Below are 22,252 nucleotides of genomic sequence, written 5' to 3'. Positions count from 1 at the left end.
TTCAAGATTACCATTTGTTCAAACTGTGATAAAATCAAGAACAGGAAGAAACCCATTTATAAAATGAAGAAGAATAAGAAGATGTATGCTGCCATTATAGATCATCAGTTCCAATTCCAGTTCCAGATCAACCAAAGCATATATATATATAATACTACTCTGAGCGATTAGCATACCTTTCGACCTTTTCATCATTGAGATTAATCCCCACCATTGCTTCACCTAACCCACAGCTAACCTCCGCAAGAAGCTCCGGATCACTGTAATGAGTCACAGCCTGGACAATAGCTCGTGCCCTTTTCGCCGGATCACCGCTCTTGAACACACCGGAGCCCACGAAAACCCCATCACACCCCAACTGCATCATCAGCGCCCACGCCACCAGCCGCAAATTGGACAACAGGAAGTCTCCCCAGCTGTTTCGTCTGCATAACTAAGTCATACGGAGCCGCGATTTTCTTAGCATAAGCAAAAACCTCGTCATCATCCATATTACGGAGAAGACGAATTTCACCCATAACCGAACGAACATGTCGCACAGCCTCCACTATGTTTCCGGTCCCTGCCTCACCTTTGGTTCGAATCATTGCGGCTCCTTCTCGCATTCGGCGGAGAGCCTCACCTAGATTACGGCAACCACAGACGAATGGAATACGGAAATTATGCTTGTTGATATGATTATCCTCATCGGCAGGAGTGAGTAAGAACTTCACTCTCGTCGATATAATCGACTCCAATTGCTTCAAGGATCTGAGATTCAACGAAATGACCAATTCGAGCCTTGGCCATAACAGGGATTGTAACTGCCTGTTTGATTTCTTTGATCAGCTGCGGATCGCGGATATCTGCTGGGACTCGTTCCAATGCCACGACGGCGCAGGCGCCAGCCTCTTCCGCTATGCGTGCCTATTCGGCGTTAACGACGTCCATTATTACGCCGCCGCGGAGCATCTGAGCAAGGCCAACCTTGACGGAGAATGTAGACGTTTTGGCGGTTTCAGCGATTGTGCCGTTTCCATAGACTGTGACGACGCCGCTGCTGCTGCTAGACATGATTGATTGATTGAAAATCAAACCCTAATAAAGCATCAACATTTATAGAAGAAAGAAACAGAGTAAGAGTACGTAGTGAGATATATGAAGAACGAGCGGCGGTTGGTTATGAAGATGGGAAATGAGTGAACAAAATTATATTACTGAAGTCAATTTCATTCTTAAATTTACGGTTACTCAAATATTTCATTTAATATATTTTATACTCTATTTGATTGTATTATTTAAACAAAATTATTTGTAAAGATTTTGGCTTATCTCACATTTCTAGTAATTTATTGCCTAGAAATATTGTTTTTTTTTTTATATCTGAGAAATGAGGAAAGTATTGTTATACTATATACTATGAATATTATTTGGTAAATTAAAATATATTATTTATAAATAGTTTCTTTTATTAATATAATAAATTATACTGGTTATAATATCAATGTTTATATTTTTTATTATATGATTCTAATATTTTAATATGTATTTGTATTATGTTTGTTTTAATATCTTATTTCAATTGAATGTAGGCTCAAGATAAAATAAATGTTTTTAAATGAAATAATTATTTAGTATAATTAACTCAATTCACTATTTTATTGTAATATTTATAAATTCCTTTACAACTTGTTAAATATAAAGGTATTCAACTGGTCGGTTAAATGGTTTTTGGTTAAATCTGATTTTATCTCTTATTTTACAAAGTGATTAACTAACCAGTATTGGTATCAGTTTTATCAGTTTTAGAACCATTGGTTTATGTCGATTAACCGGTTTAATCGTAAACTGACAATTCAATTTTTTTAAATTAAGTATTAAATTTATTAAAGTTTTTTTTTTTCAAAATTTTTATTTGTGCCGTACTTTTATATTATTCTCTATTTTTTTTTGTTATAATATAATATATTATAAATATTATAATAATATTTCATAAATGTATTTAGAAATATTTTATAATATATTATATTATTCTAACAATATAATATATTTTAAAATTATTCATTTTTAAACTAATAACCATATAAATTAATTCTTTTTAAAACAGTTATATATAAATTATAATTTAAAATTATAAAAAAAACTAATATATATTATTAAATATTATTTATAATATATTTAATATTTATAAAAATAACTAATATAAATATATATGATTAAATTTTTACCGGTTTATCGGTTGAATCGCTAAAAAAATAGTTAATAAAAAACTAAACCGTTTAACTGGTAAAAAATTGATTAACCGAAATCATTATAACCGATTAACCAATAAACCGATCGTTTGAGTTATCATTTTTATATTTTTTTGCATAGCCCAAGTTAAATAAATGGAGTGAATGATTTGAAGTCACTTCTTTCAAGTCTAAACTATTGCTCCTTCAAATTTAGGTTATTTAAACAAATGAGATATTTAAATGATTAGCGATGATTTTGAGGTGATATATTTTTGATAAAAATATTTAAAAATATTAATAAATAATGATAAAATAAAAAATAATAACTTAAAATAAATGTTATTTTAGTATTTTAGTAATGAATTGAATAATGTGATGGATGAGAGAATTTTTGGGTTAAAGATTATTTAAATAACTTATACCCAAGTAGACTTAAGACCATCTTCAAACCATATAATTATTCTCAAACTCAAAATGTAGTAAATATCACATAAAATAGTAATTATCTCTAACCAAAAAACTGATTTTCAAACTTAAAATAATATTATAGGAATATTCTTTTTTACAACAACTTTTTAACTTTTTCAATAACTAATTATATATTTATCAACTTTACAAATTAAACTTTGATATTTTTTTAAACTCACACTCATTAAAAAAAATTATGATAAAATTAATTATAAATTAATAATTTATAATTTTATTAATATTATTCATTATATATATATATATAAATTCTCATTGGGTAGAAATCAATACTATTATGCATTTTCTTTTTAGGAATTCTCATTTTGAAGAACTAAAATTTGGTGTTGGTGTTGTGTCATATACACAATATAATGAATGGGAAGATTGCTAAATTTATCACTTAACTATAACGGAATATTCACATATATGACTGAACTAATTTTTGTTCGCTCATACCACGGTAGTTGAGCTTAATGTTCATCTATATCATTTGTTTAACAAAACATCCAAATCCGTCACGTTTTTCGTTAAAAGATGACACATGTGATTGACATGTCATTTTTTAAAAATTAATATATATTTTATATTTATTTATTCATATTTCTAAATAATAAAACGTTTACATTTTAGATTCATTAACCAAATAATTTAGACATTTGGAGGGACATTAACAATAATTCTTTTTTTTTAAATTAATATATCTTCAACATTTATTTTTATTAACATTCTTAAATAATAAAATAAATCACTTTTACCTTTCTCATCATTTATTACCCTAATTCACTAAGTAGTCAAAAAAATAAACTAAGAACATACATAAATAACATTAATAAAAATCCATATAATATCATAAATTAAAAAAAAAAACAAAATAGGGGAAGAAGAAGAATAGTGAGCTTAATTAGGGTAGAAGAGAAAAATTATTAATATTATTATTTAGAATTATAAATATATATATATATAATATATTAATTAATAAAGATTACATGTCAATCCTACAATATATTAATTAAAAAAGATGACATATCAATCCCACATGTCATCTCATTTAACATAAACTTAACGGGGTTAGAGATTTGGTGGAGTAGTGACATAGATGAATATTAAGTTCAACTACAGTGGTATGAACGAACAAAAATTAGTTCAGTGATATACATGTATATCCCATTATAGTTCAGTGATAAAATTGACATTCTTCCCTATAATAAAATAAAATGAGAAAATAAAAAAATTTTAAACTTCATATGAAATGAAAATAATATAAAATTATATGAAAATTTGGAATATTGATCTAGGCAAAAGTCAGTTTTCTTTATAAATTATATTTATTTTTAATTTGATTCATCCTCCACCATCTCTTCTATTAGTTCTTAATAATAAAATTTTAAAAACTCACTTATCATCGATCAAATATTCTCTCAACACTAGTTTGATGAAAAGTTAAATTCTATAAAAGGTGAAGCTTAGATATTGACAAAAAGAAGAAGCAATGATCTGAAATCAAATATAATCAATAGACACATAGTTCTCAACTTCTTGTATGACTCTAATCTTATTATCTAACCAGCTCTCAATGATGTTATCATCTTTTAGCTGAAGTGTACAAGGAGGGGCGGAGGCTGTCATGGAAGCCGATTTCTCCAGGAACTCTTTCTCGGTTTCATCGGCGTAGCAATACAATGATTCAAGGCAGACTTCCAGGGCAGATGAAAGTGGTGCGGGTTTGAATCTTTGTAGTTTTGAGTATTCGTTCAAAAGATGAAACATGTAATCATAAACGCGGTCCATGTTCATAGATGCCATGAAATCTTGAGCAGCTTTCCCCATTGCCTCCGCCTTGAAAAGGAAAAGAGTGTTTGTTACTTGATTAACATACATATAGTCATATAGATAGATAGATTCGATGAAATTGTGTGAACATATATACCTCGCGCAGATGCGCATTGCCCCACTCGGCCGCGTATTTGATGTTGGGACATAAGTTTGTTGTGGAAATAGGCCAATAGTTCTTCATGGGGACGAGTCCACGGCTAAAGAAATCTTCATATTCAGGAGATATTATAAGTGGAAGTGAGCCACATGATAATATGTATTTCAAGCTCACAGACCATGCAAATCCTTCTGCGTAAATCTTGTAACTGCACCAACAACAATAATGTTTTGTTTTAAGAAATTTTAAGGAATGAAAACTTGTAAGAAAAAGAAACAGAGACTCAACCGGTGTTCACACTGGCTAGAGAGTTTCGAATTCTCAAATCCATCCTTGGCTTCTTCCTCCCAATCCTGAGAAATGATCAATTGAAAATTATGTTTTGTTTTTGGGATTCAGCAATGACTCTATCTATATACCTGACGAAGAATTTGTGCCCTCCAAAGACGAGAGTGGTTGCAATTCAGCAGCTCCTGGCGAATAGGTGAGCTAACTTCAGGATTACCTTTCCAATGAGCGACAGGCCATTTCCTCCGCCAGCTTCGACGTGAAGAACCTTGAATAATGCTACTGAATTCTTCATCCCAAGCTCCAATGTTAACCTCTGGCCTAATAACATTGAAACAAATCAAAAACAACACAATCTAGAAATGGGTTGTCTTAAATTGTTCTTCTTACCAACCCCAGAAAGACCAATCTGGAAATGGGATGTCGAAATGATCAGGAGTGGTGCAATAACGAAACATGGGCAACGGCAATGATCCGTAATGGGTCCTGTTAATGGTGGGTTTATCCATACAATCAAACATCAAATCTACGTCGGGGACTAAACCAGGATATCTTCTAAGAAGTTGTAAGAATCCCCAAACAGTAAACATGGTCCGGCTCTGCACACAGGCGTAGTATAAATCCACGTAGAGTTTCCCTTCCACTATGACCACTCTCATTGATGCGTGGTTTTTGGCTTTCTGTATATGAGTTAGAGTTACGCCGGTTTCGGCCCATGGCTCTAGATCTTGATGTACCCATCTGAAGAATTCCGGGCATTTCTCTGCCTTGTCGGTTTTAAAGAATGACCCAGTATTAGTATTATTATTCTCCGGCGAAGAATGGCAAGAGAAATAGGAGCACTGTATGATTTTGGATGCAAGGGTTAAACGGGATTCGTCGGTGAAGTTTTTGGCCGGGAATTGATGCCAGGGAGTTGGGTCTAAGTTGTGACCTGCGATTGTTTTGGTCCGTGAAATGTAGCTCTCCACCTGTTGTTGTTGTTGTTGTTGAATTGGGTTAGGTAAAATGAACACAATAAAATAAGAAAAGAAAAAGAGAGTAATGAATGAAAGATCGAACCTCAAAGAGGAGGACTATGGAGAAACAGACGATGGCAAGAAGGGGAGCAAAGAGAGAGGAGCGAGTGGAGGTGGAGGTGGCGGAGGCGGCAGTAGTGGTCCGAGACAGAACGCCCATGATTCAGGCTGAAGTGGTGGCAGGAAGATATTTGTTGACATCCATTTGCGAAAGGTGTCCTCCTCCATTGATGGATCGATCGATCCTTCGCCTTCCATTAATGTTCTCTACCCATCTCTTCATTCGTAGCCATTGAAATCTATACTTCTCACAACACTTCAAAACCTCCCACTTCCGATTCTCTCTCTCTCTCTCCTCCAAATGGCCATAACAAACTACCCCATTTTCTCACTAGGGAAAATATGAAATTTCTTAAGGTAACATGCATGATTGGATATTGTAGAGAATATGTTCATATTAATTTTAAAAAAAAATATATATATATATATAGGGAGAATAACAGTTTTATATTACACTATCATATTTAATCTCTATTAATATTAATTATATTTTAACTATACAAAATATTATACATTTTTTTCTCTTTAATATCCTTTATTGTTTAGAATCTCGCATGCACTCATACTCAAGAGATAAAAAAGATAAATAAGTAAACAACATTTCCACCTTAATCTATAATATCATTGTCTAAAAATAGAACATAATAATAAGTGTAATATGCATTGTTTGTTCGCAGTAAAACATGACATTGTTTGTTCGCAGTAAAATTTACAAAAAATAATGGCTTCGCCCGGATTCGAACCGGAGACCTTCAGTCTAACATTAGACTGACGAAACCAATTGACAGTTTGATGTAAAATATATTTTGATACTGATAAATAACTAACAAAGTAATATGAAATAATCACTAATTTTTGTTGGGATAATTGATACTATAATTTATATCCATTATGATTTATTGTTGTTCATAGAACTTGATTAGATATCATGACTTAAATGAGAAAAAAATTGTTTAATGAGTTGAGATTGTATTATGTTCATTTTAAAATTTTACTTTTATAAGAATTTATTCTCGACAATTTATTATTATTAAATTATTTAATATTTTAAATAAATTATTCTCACATTTTATTATTAAAATGTCTTACATTTTTGTTAGAAAGAAGTTGAGGTATATTAACGACAAAACATAATATAATAGGAGAAAAAAAATAAAAAAATAAAAGTCACAATAAGAAAATAAGAACCTAATATAAACACGATATCCAAATCAAACGTTATTAAGCTCGTAAATTTGTAAAAAAAAATTTTTTTTACTGATTTTTCAGAATGAATATAAGAAAGCGTAATAATAATAAAATTATGAATGATACACGTCGGACAACTACGGTAATTGAAAGTTCTCTACAAATTTTTTCAATTAGATAGTCCAACAAAAAAATAATTGAAATAATAATCAAAAACGTTTTATGTCATATTAGCCGTCTCAATCCTAATTTTATAGTAATTATCCAAAGACTCGAGCATTATCTAGTAAATCTTAGTTATACTTCACAAAAAAATATAAAATACTAGTCACCATTGACACTACAAAAGTAAGTGAGTCGTCGATTTCACTTTCTTATGACACATACGACCAGGGGTTTATGGTTAGATCCACCTCGGAAAAAAAACAAAAAAATTAGCCCACCTCGATTTTTCATTTTTATTTTTTTACGGTAGAAATGTGATATGACCCCATAATTTCTTAATTTTTCAATTTAATTCACTATTTGTTTATCCAAATCATAAAAAATAGAGCAAAATTTACGTTTATTCACTCATTTTATCTATAACTTTTCTATTATTTTTTCAAGCCCATTCCAACTCAAATTCTTAGATTGTTCCTTCATACGACAATGACTTATCATAATATAACTTTTTTTCCATAATCCACAAGAATCCCACGAGACACCCTTATAGAATCAAGAATTTCTCATCTATACAACTATCAATTACATAGATCCTTTACAATTCACTTATTTATCTTTCGAATGTTAGTTTCACTAAAACAATATATGTCACAACCAATGGTTCACAATATTGACTTAATGTCGCCTCTCTTCACATCATTATTGATTCTATAAACGTCGGACTAATCATTGACACACTTTCCCTTTTGCATAAAACCTCACGATAGATCATTTAACTTCTTTAGCTTACACCGTTGTTAGTTGTTTGACAAAGGACTTGAGTGAAAGGATACGAAATGGCTTGCACACATCGGCTACACTTTAGTTTGTAATTCAAGGACTTCTTTAAGGGGGAAATTTGAACAAATGACCCTAAAAAGAGGCCTAAATGAGAGGATTTGTTTTCTGGTGATAATTTTATTAAAATCTAACTTAAAATTCACATATTTATACTCTTACAATACAAACTAGTAATTCATGATTTATAATTTTGATAGATTATGAGAATAATCTTTATATTAGAAATATAAAATAATATATGTGAACAGATTATAAAAGAATAGGGAGAATCTTGTTTAATCTTGTTGCCCTTTACATCAGGGAAATCTCTCCAATATATATATATTACAAAAGATTAATAAGGAAACTAATAATATAATAACGATATTATTTTATATGCCTAATATAAAATTATTTTCATAATCTGTTCACATATATTATTTTATATTCCTAATATAAAGATTATTTTCATAATCTATCAAATTTTTAATTATATATATAATTAAATTAAAAAATATGATATAATCTTTTGAAATTAAAGTATTATAATATATATATATATATATATATATATATATATATATATATATATTTAAATCTATTTTAAATTATATATTTATATATTGTTGTTATATATATTAATATACTTAAATATAAATTTGTTAATTTTAATCTATATATCAATATGTTTATTTAATTATATATATATATATATATATATATATATATATATATATTGATGATCATTATTAATTAGAAAAAATAATAATATTCATGTGGGAAGGTAACTTATACTAAGGTTTTAAAATAAAAAATAGTTATTTAAAAAGTTGATAATGATTTTGAGGAGTTCTATATGTTTTAATAAAAAAAATTAAAAAGTATTAATATATAATAGCATGCAATTAATATTGGCACTTGAAGAAAGGAAGATAAAATAACTGAAGCATTTAATTCAAAATAATATAAAAGTTCTGGTTTGAGATAGATGGAGCTGGTGCTGCTGCTACTACAAAAGAATGTTAAAACATAAATAGATAGATAGATGGATCTATTCAGGAACATAATAGAAGAAGAAAGTCTAAGCAAGCCTGAAGAGTAATTAAGTAGCAGAGGGGTAGTGAAATATCATTTCACGTACCAAGTTTCCAGATCAGCAGTCATCATAAATAATCTTCTACTACTGCTACTACCTCTTCTGGAAGTTGATGAATTTGATAGAAGCTGCAAAAACACTAAAGAATACAACGCTAAAACATATTAGGACGGCAATCGATAGACCAGTGTCCCCATCTTCGTATCCAAACGATTCCCTTATGAAACCCTGCACTGTACCCTTGTACAATGGCTCGTCGATCATTGTCTCCACATCCCAAAGCTGAGATGTAACTATTCCACGAAGAGTCCACTGGATTGGGCTGATGTAGTAGAACCAGATCCACCACCCTGGGATTTTCTGCACCAACCATTTTACATTTTTGTTTACATGTTATCATCCTTATACCACTACATTAATTAATTAATTACTAATAATAATTACTTACTGGTTTTGGAATTAAAAATCCCGACAGAAGATTCCATAACGAGTAATTCGCTGAAGATATCACTGCTGCTAAATGTTGTGTAGGAGTAAGACCAACCGCCATCATCCCATACGTCGTGAAGTAGGTGAACGTCAGGAACATGAAGATTGCATACAGAACAAATTTTCCTGCAAAACCACATTCATCTTTTATTATTCACTACCAACACCCACCCCCACCGCATAAATAAGAAAATAAAACATACCAAGAGTCCTCTCAAAGTCTATCATCAGGTATGTAATTACAGAGTAAACTATGGTCTGCACAGCAATGTATGGTATCTCAACAAGTCCCTACAAATGGGAACACAAAAATCATTAAATATAAATATATATAACTTCTTTCAATTTTTCATCTTTGCTAATTAATGCCTGGATGGATATAGGCAACATAATGGATCTTGGAAATACATATGAAAGATCCTGTATTCAGGATACACCACAAATAGAAGCCAAGTAAATAGGAGATACTAACCTGGGCTGCAGCATAAGGAAATGGTGAATACATTCCAGCTGCTCTCTCTCGGTAGAAAACAGTTCTTTCAATGGAAACTATAGGTTGTACTGAAGAGGCATTATTTACCCCAAGAAACATGCATGATGAATAAAGAGCCCCTAGTATGACCCTTAAGGTTTTAGTTGAGTTCCTGCACAAGTTTAAACCGCACTTCATTTAAGAGAGATGCCAAAGAATAATAATAATAATAATAATAATAGATTGTTGAAATTTAGACTATGTAGATGGTTTTTGTTAGTGTGAATGAAAATGAGAATACAAGAATCAAATCTAAGTGGGCGTGTCCCATTAATAAAATCAAAATCTGTGGAAAAGTAAAGGTCTGACTTGTGTGGGCACGTAAAATGTATAATAACTTGATATGTTTTTTGCTTGGATATTTTCACCGCAAATTTGTGGTCATTGCAGAAATGTGGTTCAATGAAATGGCTTCATCCTTTAAAGAAAAACAGTGGAAAGCTAGCAGCAGATATTTGTTGCAAATGATACTAAATTGCTTACCTCTTAGAACCAACTTTCCAAAATATTGATCCAAGTGCAAGTGCACAAATGATAGTGAAGAAAAGCCTCACAAGATTATAGGGTGGACTTCTCCAATAAACAAGGTTTTGCTTCCACAGGCAGAGTCTGAGCTGAGACCAAGAGCTCTGAGAAAACATCGTATCAAATTTTAGTGGTTCTGAACCAGAAGGCGGGACAATCATACGCTCAATGGAAGCTTCAACATCCCTAATTATCAAAAGAAAAAAAAGGTTTAATTAGTTTAGCTTTCTTTTTAAGACAGACATGTATGTAATCAAAGCATATCTACTCATACTACTAATGCAATACTAATACTGTTGCAGACACCTGAACTGTTGAGAACTTTGGTATATATCTGCAAAGTCTCTACCGATTCTTTCTTCAGCAGCTGGTGTACTAATCTCAAGCATCCATGTAGCTGGGTTGTAACCATTTGGAATAGGAGGAATTCTATCAATTGCCTACAAGATAAATATTGTCTGCACATCTTAACGACAAACTCCCAAAAAGAAATTCTAACAATAAAAGTGAAATCTATAAATTCTGTCACAAATCAAAACCTGGAATGAGGTATTTAAGAAGCAATTGAATATGAGTTTCCTCTTTAGAAACAAAATGAACTACAAAAATGTTATTAAACTTCAGGGACAAATATTGGCAGCACCTGAAAATAGTTTATCATAATATTTGACTTCTGACCAAGCTTTCCCCCATAAATAACTCGTCCCCCTCGTTTCATCAGTAGCAGCTGCAATTTAAAGGTCATTAATAAAATATATCTGCAAAAACCACACTTCTGTAGAATATATTTGATATATATAACAGCATTACCTCATCAAATGCCTCAAATATATCGATACTTGGCTGATGTATTGTGCAAACTACTGTTCTTCCAGTGTCAACAGTGTTACGAACTGTCCTCATTACAATAGCTGCAGCTCTTGCATCTAGACCCGAGGTAGGTTCATCCATAAAAACTATAGAAGGATTTGCTACAAGCTCTACTGCAATAGTCAATCTTTTCCGCTGCTCTGTGGATAAGCCGCTGGTACCTGGCAAACCTACCAAAGCATCCCTCAACGGGTCAAGCTCTACCAGCCGCATCACCTCTTCAACAAATTCCTGCAAGATATGGTGGTGACTTTTCTGTTGAAGCTGTATAACTCAAAAATAAAAAGAATGGTGTCAGCTGCCAAATGAAACTAACATGCTTCTTTTTGCCATCCACTTCTTTTGGAAGACGTAGATTGGAAGAGAACAATAAAGACTCGTAAACTGTAACTTGGGGAGAATGTATATCGTTCTGTTCAACATATCCAGAAATTCTAGCAAAAGTTCTTTGTTCTTTTGGGTAACCTGAGATTCTAATATCCCCTTCAATGTATCCACCAGTTTTCCTCCCAGCAAGAACATCCATCAAGGTGGTCTTACCAGCTCCACTTGACCCAACTAGTGCAGTTAGAACTCCTGGGGAAAATACTCCACTGACATTCGACAAAAGTTGTAACCTCTTTTCTGGTATACCTTGTGCAGCCATTGCCTGATAAACCAAAAAAATTGTTGTTTGAGATTATAAAGGACTTCAGAAAATAAAACCACAATCAACTACCTTTGGCATATCAACAAAGTAATTGACATTATGGAAAGTCATGGTTAAGGGTTGAAATGGAAGAATCATTCCCCTCTTCCTATCAGATGTAGTTGATGCAGTATGTTGGTCGGTAACCCCTGCACAGTAGTGGAAATAGAAACAAAATATTGAATTTCTTTTTTTAAAACAGTAAAATAAATATTCAAAGCAATAAACTATATATATAAAGAATGCTTTTCACCCTCTGAACCTGATTTCATGTCATCATTATCAGATGGAATCATGGTCTGAGGTTTTCTGATAGCTGCAATAAGATCACAGAAATATAATTAATAAAATATGTACTCTATTACATTGCAAAAAATGGTCATAAACATAAACACGTGTATTTATCAAGACATACGATTGAGGTACGCCAAGGCCAAAGTGACAAATATATTGAAAAGAACACCATACAGCAACAAAACAAACACCCCAAACCAGGCCCAGTCATCCTCGATTGGTAGACCATGTGATTGGAGAACATTGTAACCCACAGTGCCTGTTCCAAGAGTTGATTTCTACAAAGAACGAGATATTTTGAGCTCAGTTAGTTCATTTGTTGGTTTATAAAGACAAATATACCATTTCGTTATCATAGTTCAAGACTATTCAGCAAAATAAAAATTAATATATTTCACTGACTTTTCTTTCCCCCCTCTAGTAAAAAATGACCGCTCCTTGCGATCGCTTTCAATTTTAATACAACGTTGACCCTTTTTCAAAAATAAAAATAAGTAGTACTAAAATTGCACCTTCATCCATCTTGTAGCAGTAAACTCATTCACTGAAAGGGCTCGTTGCCCATAGGATAGCGGTGACAACCAAAAAGCCCAAATCCACCAGGGCTGTATCATTGCTGAAACATAAGGAACTCGGTCAAGAAAACTCGCAATCCAATCATATCTGAAGAAAATCTAAAGATACCTACATTTTGGAATGATGAATCCACCCAACAAGAATACAACTAATAATGAAACTGATCCATATGTATTGGCAATGATCATGTCTCGTGCAAGAGAAGCCATCATTCGGAAAAGACCTAGTGCCATTTGATGGATTGAAAACAGTGTCAACATATACCGGAAAAACCTGAAACATTTAAAGGAAGCTGATTAGCATGTAGAGATACTAAAGAAAGGTTTCATCCAAATAGTAATAGGCAGAAGGTACCTTCCAGCAGAAGGGGCAAAACCAACACTATAGTATACAATACATGACCACACCACCGATTCAACAAGAGAGTAAGGTATACGAAGGATCCAACTAGATAAAGACCAGGCCCATGCAGGGTAGAAGAAATTGTCTCTTTGTTTATAGAAAACTGGAAGTCTGAATATCATCAGAGGCAGCTCACTAAATCCATTGAACATCATGTGTATGAGACCATAGAAAAGACAAGAAAGATATAAGGCACCACTATTCTCATCTGTGGGATGTAGTCGTGTTCTTAGAAATACCGTGGATGCTACAAATCCTACAAATGCTACCTGTAAAATGTAGATCAGGAATTCAAGATATACCCCAGATGCCGATCTCCAAAAAGATAAGAAAACAAATCACAAATTATGCAGGTTATGCTTAGCAACCTGTATAATAAACATTTGAGGGAGGATAACATCTCTAGTAATGAATCAGAAAGATATCTAAGTAAAGACAAACTGCACAAGAAACTAGTTGTAGGAAACACATATATCACAGAAGAGGAAGATAAATTGGCAATCACCTTTTCTTCAATCCAACATAGCCAGTTTTTCCAAAATTTAATTTTCAACCAGCATTTAAATATGACATACATTGCTGTCCTCGGAATTTCCAAACTAAGAAAACAAAAATAGTTACTTTTATTTTGAAGAATTTGTTAATTAAGGCAGTGAGAGAGACCTTAAAGGCTGTTTTTTTATATTAGATCAAATGAATAAACATTTACGTTGTGCATTGTACATTGTATGCATACAAAACCTCTCATATAAAAGACTACAGTAATGAAATCAAATAAAATTAGTATCCTCTAATATGTCTTGATTTCTAATGAATTCACGATAGGATTGGTTGACTTTATTTCTCCACTAACCCAAGTTGGGTAAAATAAATTGTGCACGCCCAACTTGCCTCTTAATTAGTCAAAGTTTGGTCTAGAGGGAGCTTTGGTGAGAATAACCACAATTTGATTACAAGATGAAACATATGATGGTTCAATTATATATAATCTTGTCATTGCAATATATGAAAACAATTATGTATCAACAGACAAAAGATGGGGTAAGAAAGATGGAAAATAGAATGGGTCAACCAGCCAGTCTAGCAGAACCCAATCGAATTTCTGAATAGTTAAATAATCACATGTGGAAAACTGCAACATAATGCATACCTGACAAGTACGGAAAATGTACAGAAACCGGTGCCTGCTAATCAGCACTAACTCTCTGAAAAAGCATGTTTTGAAAAGTTCTGACAATGAAACAGAAGAATTTGACTTGGCCAACGCTGAAAAATGGTTCTTGGATTTATCATATTGAACAGAAAGTGAAGCTTCCAACGACTTCCCATATATAGAACTTCTAAATGCTTCCGCAATAGTTGAAACAGGGAGATACACATATTGTTTGGAAGAATCAGCCCAGTATTGTTGTTGATCTTTTCTAGAGGTGACCTAGACATGTCAAAATGAAAATTAAAGACCAGTTAACCAACAATCTTAAATGTAATGTAAAAGAAGTTAACCTCTTGAAGAAAATCTGCAACTCCTTTACGATCAGGCAATTGGAATCCTAGAGATTCAAAGAACTCCAGTACTTTTTCTCGGGGACCTTGATACACTAGATATCCCTCAGATAACAATATAAGGTCATCAAACAAATCAAATGTCTCTGGAGCCGGCTGAAGAAGAGCCAAGAGTATTGTAGCCTCCATTTGGTGTACAAAGTTCCCCAAGCATTTGACAATTTGATAGGTAGTAGAACTATCAAGTCCAGTGGATATCTCATCCATGAAAAGGGTTTTTCTTGGCCCAACTATCATTTCTCCTGTATATATGACTGACACCATTAGCATCATTGTTTGTGAAAAAGCTAGCAACACAAACACACAAATGCATTAAAATTATCACGAGGAACTTATTTTGAACTCTTAACCATGCACAAAAGTTATTTCCCATTGTAAGGTGAATTTCATCATCATTCATCAGGAGCTAATATTGAGAGAAGAATCCTGTATGTATCGAATATTTTGTACATAGTTGCTTCCATATTTTGTACTTATATATATATACAAATAGTTCTAAACTATTTATGTAATGAGAACAATTAAGAAACTCAACTCAAGTTATATCTTTCAATCACATATCCTACCATAGTTACATATACTCCATACTCCCCTTCAAGTTGGGTAAGTACATGTCATACATGCCCAACTTACTACATAATTCATCGAAATTGATTCTTGGACGGGCCTTTGTGAGTATGTGGCCAATTTGATTTGATGTTGATGTTTGGTGCTCATAGATGTTTGACATTGTTTCTTTGTTGTATTTTGAGTTCTGAATTGCTTAGTACTCTCCATTTTTTGAGGCTCTCTCACCTAGTGTTTGAGGAATTTTTCTTCATCTCCCATTGTTTCTCAGAACAATCTGATACGGGAGGTAGGGTAGGGCCAATTGAAGAAGGAAGAATTAAGGAAAGGAGTAAAGACGTCTAACGGTTATAAAGAGTGGTGGTTAGTAATAGAACAGTATAAATAGAGGAATAATGGCTATGTTTTAGCAAGCTGAAAGTTAGTTGAATGTTTTGTTATCTCTTCTTAGAGTTTCTATCTCTCTCATCTCAAGATTGTATCTCAATTCTCAACCCTAGCACTTAGGATCTTCCATCCTCATCCAATCTCAAATTTATGAAACCATTATTATTTCTCATCTAAATCTATAATACTATGCATCACAATCATTTAGGAATCCACCAATTAGTTCGGATATTAATGAATACTATGTTGCATCCATTAAGGTGTTCTGATGAGGAAGTGTAGGAATCGTAATTCCAACATTGGATGCAAAGACAGCATCATACCAATCAAAAAAGATAAACACAACATTTGAACCATTAACTTTATAAAGTGTAATAGCTCAATAGAGCTAAAATAACATATAAGCATAACAGCATCATATTGAAAATTGATATTAATTTGCATTGTATGATTGTGGAGGAAAGAAACCTGTAGTGACTCTCTTCTTCTGTCCACCTGAAACACCCCTTACCATATCACTACCCACAAGGGTGTCTGAGCATATATCCAAACCAAGAACTTTCAGGATATATTCAGTTGATACACTATGCCTTTTGCCACCAACAGAAGATGCCTGTTCTAATCAGCATCAGCAGAATAAACAGGTGACTCATGTGTACCTGGAATGAAAGAAGATGCAAAAACAAAAATTGGCTAACGATTGGAATTTAACAACATTACCTTCATGAAAGCATCAATTTCTGGACTAGGACGTATGTTCCTTTCTTTCTCTAAACGGGTTAGATCATTCATGTATCCTGCAAATAGTGGGGGAGCAGTTGAAGGAATTTACTTATTTTGTAGAAGAAAAAGAAACAAAAACATTTAGAATAAGGGCATTTATGAACACGTATTTCAACTTCAGCATCACATTTGTGCAAACGTCAAATGAGCGACAAAATGAATGATGTTGGAGACAGCCCAACCGAACTTTTCCTTGGATCATATACATTAGCATCTTAAGCATCACAGTGAAACAATAAGTGAAAGGATTACTCTAAAAGATTTATATTAATCCCCAGAATCTCCAAATTCCAGATTTTGCATTACTTATAAAACAAGCAGACCTGCAAATCCTTTACTTGCACCCTGAAATCTAGCAGCAATATCCAGTGTTTCCCGGACAGTTAGTTCTGCAATATGATTATCTGTTTGGCTTATGTATGCGGAAGTCCTCTGCACGCAAAATTCATTAAGCTTATGCCCATTGTACGTGATGTCCCCGCTTTTCTGGAAAAAGAAAATAAGGAGCATGATATAGCATAGTATTGTGTCATGTAAAAAGAAGTACTGTCATCTAACAACAAGATTCGACGGGCACGATTTTAGCATCGTACGTTGTTCGCCTATGGACTACTGTTCATCTTCCTGATGACCGAAGTCTTGGGACTCTGTCATCTAAATATCGAGTCCTCGCTGAGAGCAGAACTTCGTGTTTGAATACTATTGTCTGACACACAAATCCTCCTAGGTGTCTCAAGAGTATGATTCGTTTAAAATCGTCGATGAACTCAAAGTATAGCTGAATCTTCATATCCAAATCAAACAACAAAACCAGTAATCTCCCGAGAGAGTTCGGCATAGCTGGAGCTCTAATTACAGTGTGCTTGTACACAGAACCCTCCCGGGAGAATGCAGAATTCTCTTACCCACTTTATGGATACGTTTTTTGCTGTGAAGGGAAAAGGGTAAACTTTTCTCGCTATTATATTTGCCTTGCACATTCTAAACTTCTAATGGTTACTATTATGTGTGACAAAGTTACAAAATCTCCCAAAGCCAAACAATTTTAATATAGAGCAATAAGCATTATTTAGTTAACACAATTTTTAAAATAAGACATTTTTAGTATCAGTGTATCACTCTTAAATTTAGTTTCATAATATTTTAGTTTTAATAAATAAAAGCATGTCAGGTTACTTAGCAATAAGCCTTTTTTATTTAAATTTTAAAATGGGCCATAAAAAAATAATGTTTAAAGCATAACGATATAAATATTTAAAAAAAACATTAAAAAAATATATGTATAATATAATTTACAAATTTGTCCCAAAATAATAATTATTTTTTACCTAGGAAAAGTTTATCAAATTCAATTATATTTTTTTTTATTAAATGCAAATATCAGAACATTTTTTTTTTATAGCTTTGAACTGTTTTGTACAGTTAGCTAGGAGCCAAATTTCAAATTGGTTATTTTCCCGTTTTTTAAAAATAAAATAAAATATACATGTCCGTTTACCACATGCTTAATATCCATATTATTATTTACTTATTTTTTAGAAATGTATTATAAGAATATAGAAAAGTTGATTATTGTATTTTGATATGTTTATTTGTTTTAAATTATCACTTAACTATATCTGATTTTATTTATTATCATAATAATTTGTTACTTTACCACGATTTATTTGAAATTATAAATTTAATGTTTAGTTATTATTTAGTAGAAATTAGGATATTTACTTATACATGTCTTTTTTTTTCATGTGACTAGATTTTTTTTTTGTCTTTCTTGAAGTTTCTTGCAATGAATTAATTGTTCTGAAATATTTACCTCAAACTAAAAAATTTAGTGCTATTGTAACTTAAGATAACCAAAAGCAAAATTTTAACTCAGTCTAATAATGATGAATATTTACCTTTAAAGTGGGGTCTAATTTTCCAGCAAGGGCTAAGAGTAGAGTGGACTTTCCAGAACCAGGTGGACCTAAAAGTAGAGTCATCCTGAAAATCAACCCACAATATCACACGAGTTACCAAAAGTACAAATTTAATTTGCATATTAACGAAAATGCTGAGATCAAAATAAACTTTAAGGAAAGTTAGGAGTCAAGTTTTCTGCTGTGAATTGAGGAACAAAAACAGTAATTTTTTTATAATTTGCTGAATAGGAGAAGCGGATTTCCTAAAGCAAAACACTTTTTTATGATCCTAAGTTTGTTTGTCAAATTAATTAAGGAAACGGTCGGGATATTGAAGGCAAAAAGGACATCAAATTCTATGCTTGAGATCCACAAAATTGGCAATATTGGGTCCATAGGTAAAGGGGCAACCCTCCACTTTTGGGAAGGTTGGACTGATCAATGAGAGGATTGTAATAGAGGTTGAAGATATATAAAGGAGAGATTAAAAATAGGTAAAAATTGATAATAAAAAAAAATAAGGATCACAAAAAAAGAAAGAAAAAGGTTACATAATTTAAGATGGATATTGAATTTACATACTGAGTGGTATGAGATGAAGATAGATCGACATAATAAGTATTATATTACTCCATGAGAAACCTCGAAGATAAGGCTTCATGTTAACCTAAGTGCATGCATATGATCACAACTTAATTGGATTATGGCTTCTTTTTTACCATGTAATTAGTTTCATACCACACATGTTTTTTTGACATGATGCAGCGGGGATTTCTCACTTTTTTTTCCTTACAGTTAATTTTCATTGTTTTTTTAGAATTTTAATTTGTACAATATTTTGTTTGTAATCATTTTTATTGATCAGGAGACATGTCTTTCATGTTCTTTAATGATAAAAGACATATTTTGGCGTCATAAGAGTTGAAATAAAAGTCAATTAGGGGAATTATAGTTTTCAATCATAAACAAACAAAAAAAATTATAATAATAATTTAACTCACTGGTCCTACTTTGTTAGATTGGTTAAAATATTCAATCATGTCAAAAAATAGTATACAATCTACATAGATGGTAACTGGTACTCATCCTATGTTGATAATCAGTTAAATAATGCTACATATAATAGTAGTGCCATGAAATAAGACTTTTTAAGTACTCAGATATTCCTCATAGCTTAATGTTTGATCAAATTAATGCATTCTTTTCAATCAGACACTTTGTCATTTATAGCAACTAGAGATACCAATTAATCATAAATGACATGCCATTTTAAAAACAAAATAAAAAAGTAACACATGCATGTAGGCATATATAAATATTTTCCGTGTACGTAACAATAATTAATTAGATTTAATTTTAGCTAGCAGCCTTTCTACTTCTACTACCAATTGATGTTAAATTCCTAGTAATTAATTCAAATAATGAAAAACCTAGCTAGAAAGAAGCTTGAATGTTACAACAAACAGTTAAATTCCGTAGAGCAATTGTATGCTATATATCTTAAAGTCGGTTAGAAACAAACGTGAAACACATTAAGGGTAGCACGGAAATGCAAGGGTTTAGGAGAAGAGTGCTTTCAAATTCTAACAACTTTCCAGCTGCCTTTTATTTTGTTAAAAGCGGCAAAATTAGGTCCCTTAACGTGATCGATCTCTACAAGTTATCAACTCTAATGCTCTTAATTAGCTAAGCTATAGTTTCAATAATTTCTAAACCCTTATGTGTTCTCACATGACTGCTAACAAATTCACGTTATTGTCATAAGTGTTTTCAAACTGAATAGAGAGAGAGAGAGTTTAATTTGCTGAAAAGGCATATTCTGTTTCTACCTATGTGAAATGAAAAGATAATTAATTACCTCCCTGGTTTAACCACGCCATTGATGTTGTTCAAGATGGTAAGAGAATGTCTCTTTGGACGGCATATTCTGAAGAATGTTAGCAATTGCTGCATTTAAATGCCAGATCAAGAACTCGTTAATCATTTAGAACTAATCATTTCAATTCAATTTGGACTCATAATTAATTAAAACTATGTATACACGCACACAGACCTCAATGTTATTACGAGCACTGTTGATTAGAGTAGGTAAGGCTCTTGATCCAACTTGAACCTCCGCTGTTATATTCAGATTCTGGAATCTTACTTCAACCTTCGGAACTTCAATTCCGACTCTGCATGTTCATCATCATTACACACAGTTAATTAATCGATCGTCTAATCAAACAACAGTCAATCTGATGATTCTTCTCTACTTCATGATTCAGATAAATTAAAGACGGATCATCAAACATATAGAAAAGAAATGTACCAAATAAGAACAATCATTGCAAATTTCAACCAAATGCTTCTTCTAAATCAATAATTTCACGTTTGGATTAAGAGAATCGATCGAGACTGATGATTCAAATATTACCTATCGAGTCGTTCCTTAACGGCAGAGAGAAGACGATAATTGTCTTGTTCAGAGGTGGCAAGTGCCTTCTTAACAAGGAGTTCTCGACTATTACGATTTAATCTCCGAACATCAACCGTCTCCACCACCTGTTCTCCGCCAACTGCCTCCGACGCACTACGTCGTAGTAATGCGAAATTCGTCCGTTTCTTCGTCGGCAACCTCTCAAGCGCCGCCCAAACGAGCTCATCTTCGTCGTTCAAGGACTCTGCATTCGATTGTCTCGTAAATGGATCTGGACCGCTCTCTAGCTCCAATACACCGAGGTAGTCATTCCCACCGGGAGCTGCCATGATCGGTCCGGCTCTGATTGTTTCTCTCTCTCTCTCTCCCTAGCGTGTAGTTATTATACACGTGTTGGGAAGGGAAAATAAATCAGTGTAAAACTATAACGAACTCTGACTCTCTTTTCTCTCTCTTACAAGGAAGAGTTCTAGGAGAGAGAGAGAGTACGTAACTGCAAAGCTTGAAATAAGGTGGAGGAGAGACTTTCCCCGCGAAAATAACTTGTATTTTTTTTCATTTCATTTCATTTTTTTCTTATTTCTAATTTAATGACCGGTTAAAATAACATTTTTATACACATATTGATGCACAGTTAGGTAATATTATTTTGAGAAAAATAATGACCTTTTATTCAATAAATAATATAAATTATTATGTTTTGACCGGATTTATCTTGAAACCTTTAATTTTTTAAGTAAGTTTTGTACCACTTAATTAAACTATTTTTGTGGGTTAATATATATATTTAATTAATTAAAGTTTCTAATCTAAAAAAAATTGAATATTTATTTTCACTAATAACACTCTTATAAATAAACTTTGAGTCACAAAAATTATAAAATTTATTGCGTATAATATTTCTAACAAATATTGGATTTCCATGGGACAGCGGACAATTATTTCAACTATATACTTTTTCCTATGATCTCCCGGGTGTAATGATTGGAGAAATAATAAGAATAGGGATA

At 32.3% G+C, this 22,252-nt stretch overlaps 2 protein-coding genes and 1 pseudogene across 3 annotated transcripts; all 3 read right to left on the bottom strand.

Annotated features, from left to right (window-relative positions):
- Positions 1-35: 35 nt before the first annotated feature.
- LOC124925370 lies at positions 36-1,079 on the bottom strand (annotated as a pseudogene).
- Positions 1,080-4,103: 3,024 nt separating this feature from the next.
- On the bottom strand, positions 4,104-6,275 carry LOC124926300 (O-glucosyltransferase rumi homolog). Its single transcript, XM_047466496.1, has 6 exons — positions 5,962-6,275; positions 5,290-5,870; positions 5,031-5,220; positions 4,900-4,964; positions 4,609-4,819; positions 4,104-4,517 (listed from the first exon to the last, which is right to left on the bottom strand). Exons 1-6 carry the CDS (start codon positions 6,076-6,078, stop codon positions 4,182-4,184), a joined length of 1,500 nt encoding a protein of 499 aa, XP_047322452.1. The 5' UTR covers positions 6,079-6,275; the 3' UTR covers positions 4,104-4,181.
- Positions 6,276-9,092: 2,817 nt separating this feature from the next.
- On the bottom strand, positions 9,093-21,688 carry LOC124923615 (ABC transporter G family member 31). Of its 2 annotated transcripts, XM_047463580.1 has the most exons (24): positions 21,240-21,688; positions 20,877-20,997; positions 20,682-20,770; positions 18,821-18,905; positions 17,246-17,408; positions 16,860-16,936; positions 16,608-16,752; positions 15,126-15,427; positions 14,773-15,054; positions 13,575-13,891; positions 13,333-13,493; positions 13,157-13,260; positions 12,766-12,922; positions 12,613-12,666; positions 12,381-12,499; positions 11,979-12,311; positions 11,603-11,893; positions 11,436-11,519; positions 11,099-11,232; positions 10,751-10,978; positions 10,208-10,379; positions 9,939-10,026; positions 9,695-9,861; positions 9,093-9,606 (listed from the first exon to the last, which is right to left on the bottom strand). In XM_047463580.1, the coding sequence occupies exons 1-24, from the start codon at positions 21,569-21,571 to the stop codon at positions 9,340-9,342; spliced, it is 4,272 nt and encodes a 1,423-aa protein (XP_047319536.1). In that variant the 5' UTR covers positions 21,572-21,688; the 3' UTR covers positions 9,093-9,339. The 2 variants fall into 2 exon arrangements, with proteins under 2 accessions (XP_047319536.1, XP_047319537.1); XM_047463581.1 differs by lacking the exons at positions 18,821-18,905; positions 20,682-20,770; positions 20,877-20,997; positions 21,240-21,688 and adding an exon at positions 17,516-17,847.
- Between the last annotated feature and the right edge of the window lie 564 nt (positions 21,689-22,252).

Source organism: Impatiens glandulifera, chromosome 2, assembly GCF_907164915.1.
Source record: "Impatiens glandulifera chromosome 2, dImpGla2.1, whole genome shotgun sequence".
Classification (NCBI taxonomy): Eukaryota; Viridiplantae; Streptophyta; class Magnoliopsida; order Ericales; family Balsaminaceae; genus Impatiens; species Impatiens glandulifera.
Note: the sequence above shows the minus strand (reverse complement) of the source record. Positions and strands in the feature narration are given on the sequence as shown.

Coding starts and splice junctions, on each gene's coding strand:
- LOC124926300 (XM_047466496.1), bottom strand. CDS start 6,078: ATGGGCGTTCTGTCTCGGACCACTACTGCCGCCTCCGCCACCTCCACC. Junction 4,820..4,899: donor TCTAGCCAGTGTGAACACCG/GTTGAGTCTCTG, acceptor TTGTTGGTGCAG/TTACAAGATTTACGCAGAAG. Junction 4,518..4,608: donor GCAATGCGCATCTGCGCGAG/GTATATATGTTC, acceptor TTCCTTTTCAAG/GCGGAGGCAATGGGGAAAGC.
- LOC124923615 (XM_047463580.1), bottom strand. CDS start 21,571: ATGGCAGCTCCCGGTGGGAATGACTACCTCGGTGTATTGGAGCTAGAG. Junction 20,998..21,239: donor GTTAAGGAACGACTCGATAG/GTAATATTTGAA, acceptor ATGAACATGCAG/AGTCGGAATTGAAGTTCCGA. Junction 10,027..10,207: donor TTCCTTATGCTGCAGCCCAG/GTTAGTATCTCC, acceptor TCCCATTTGTAG/GGACTTGTTGAGATACCATA.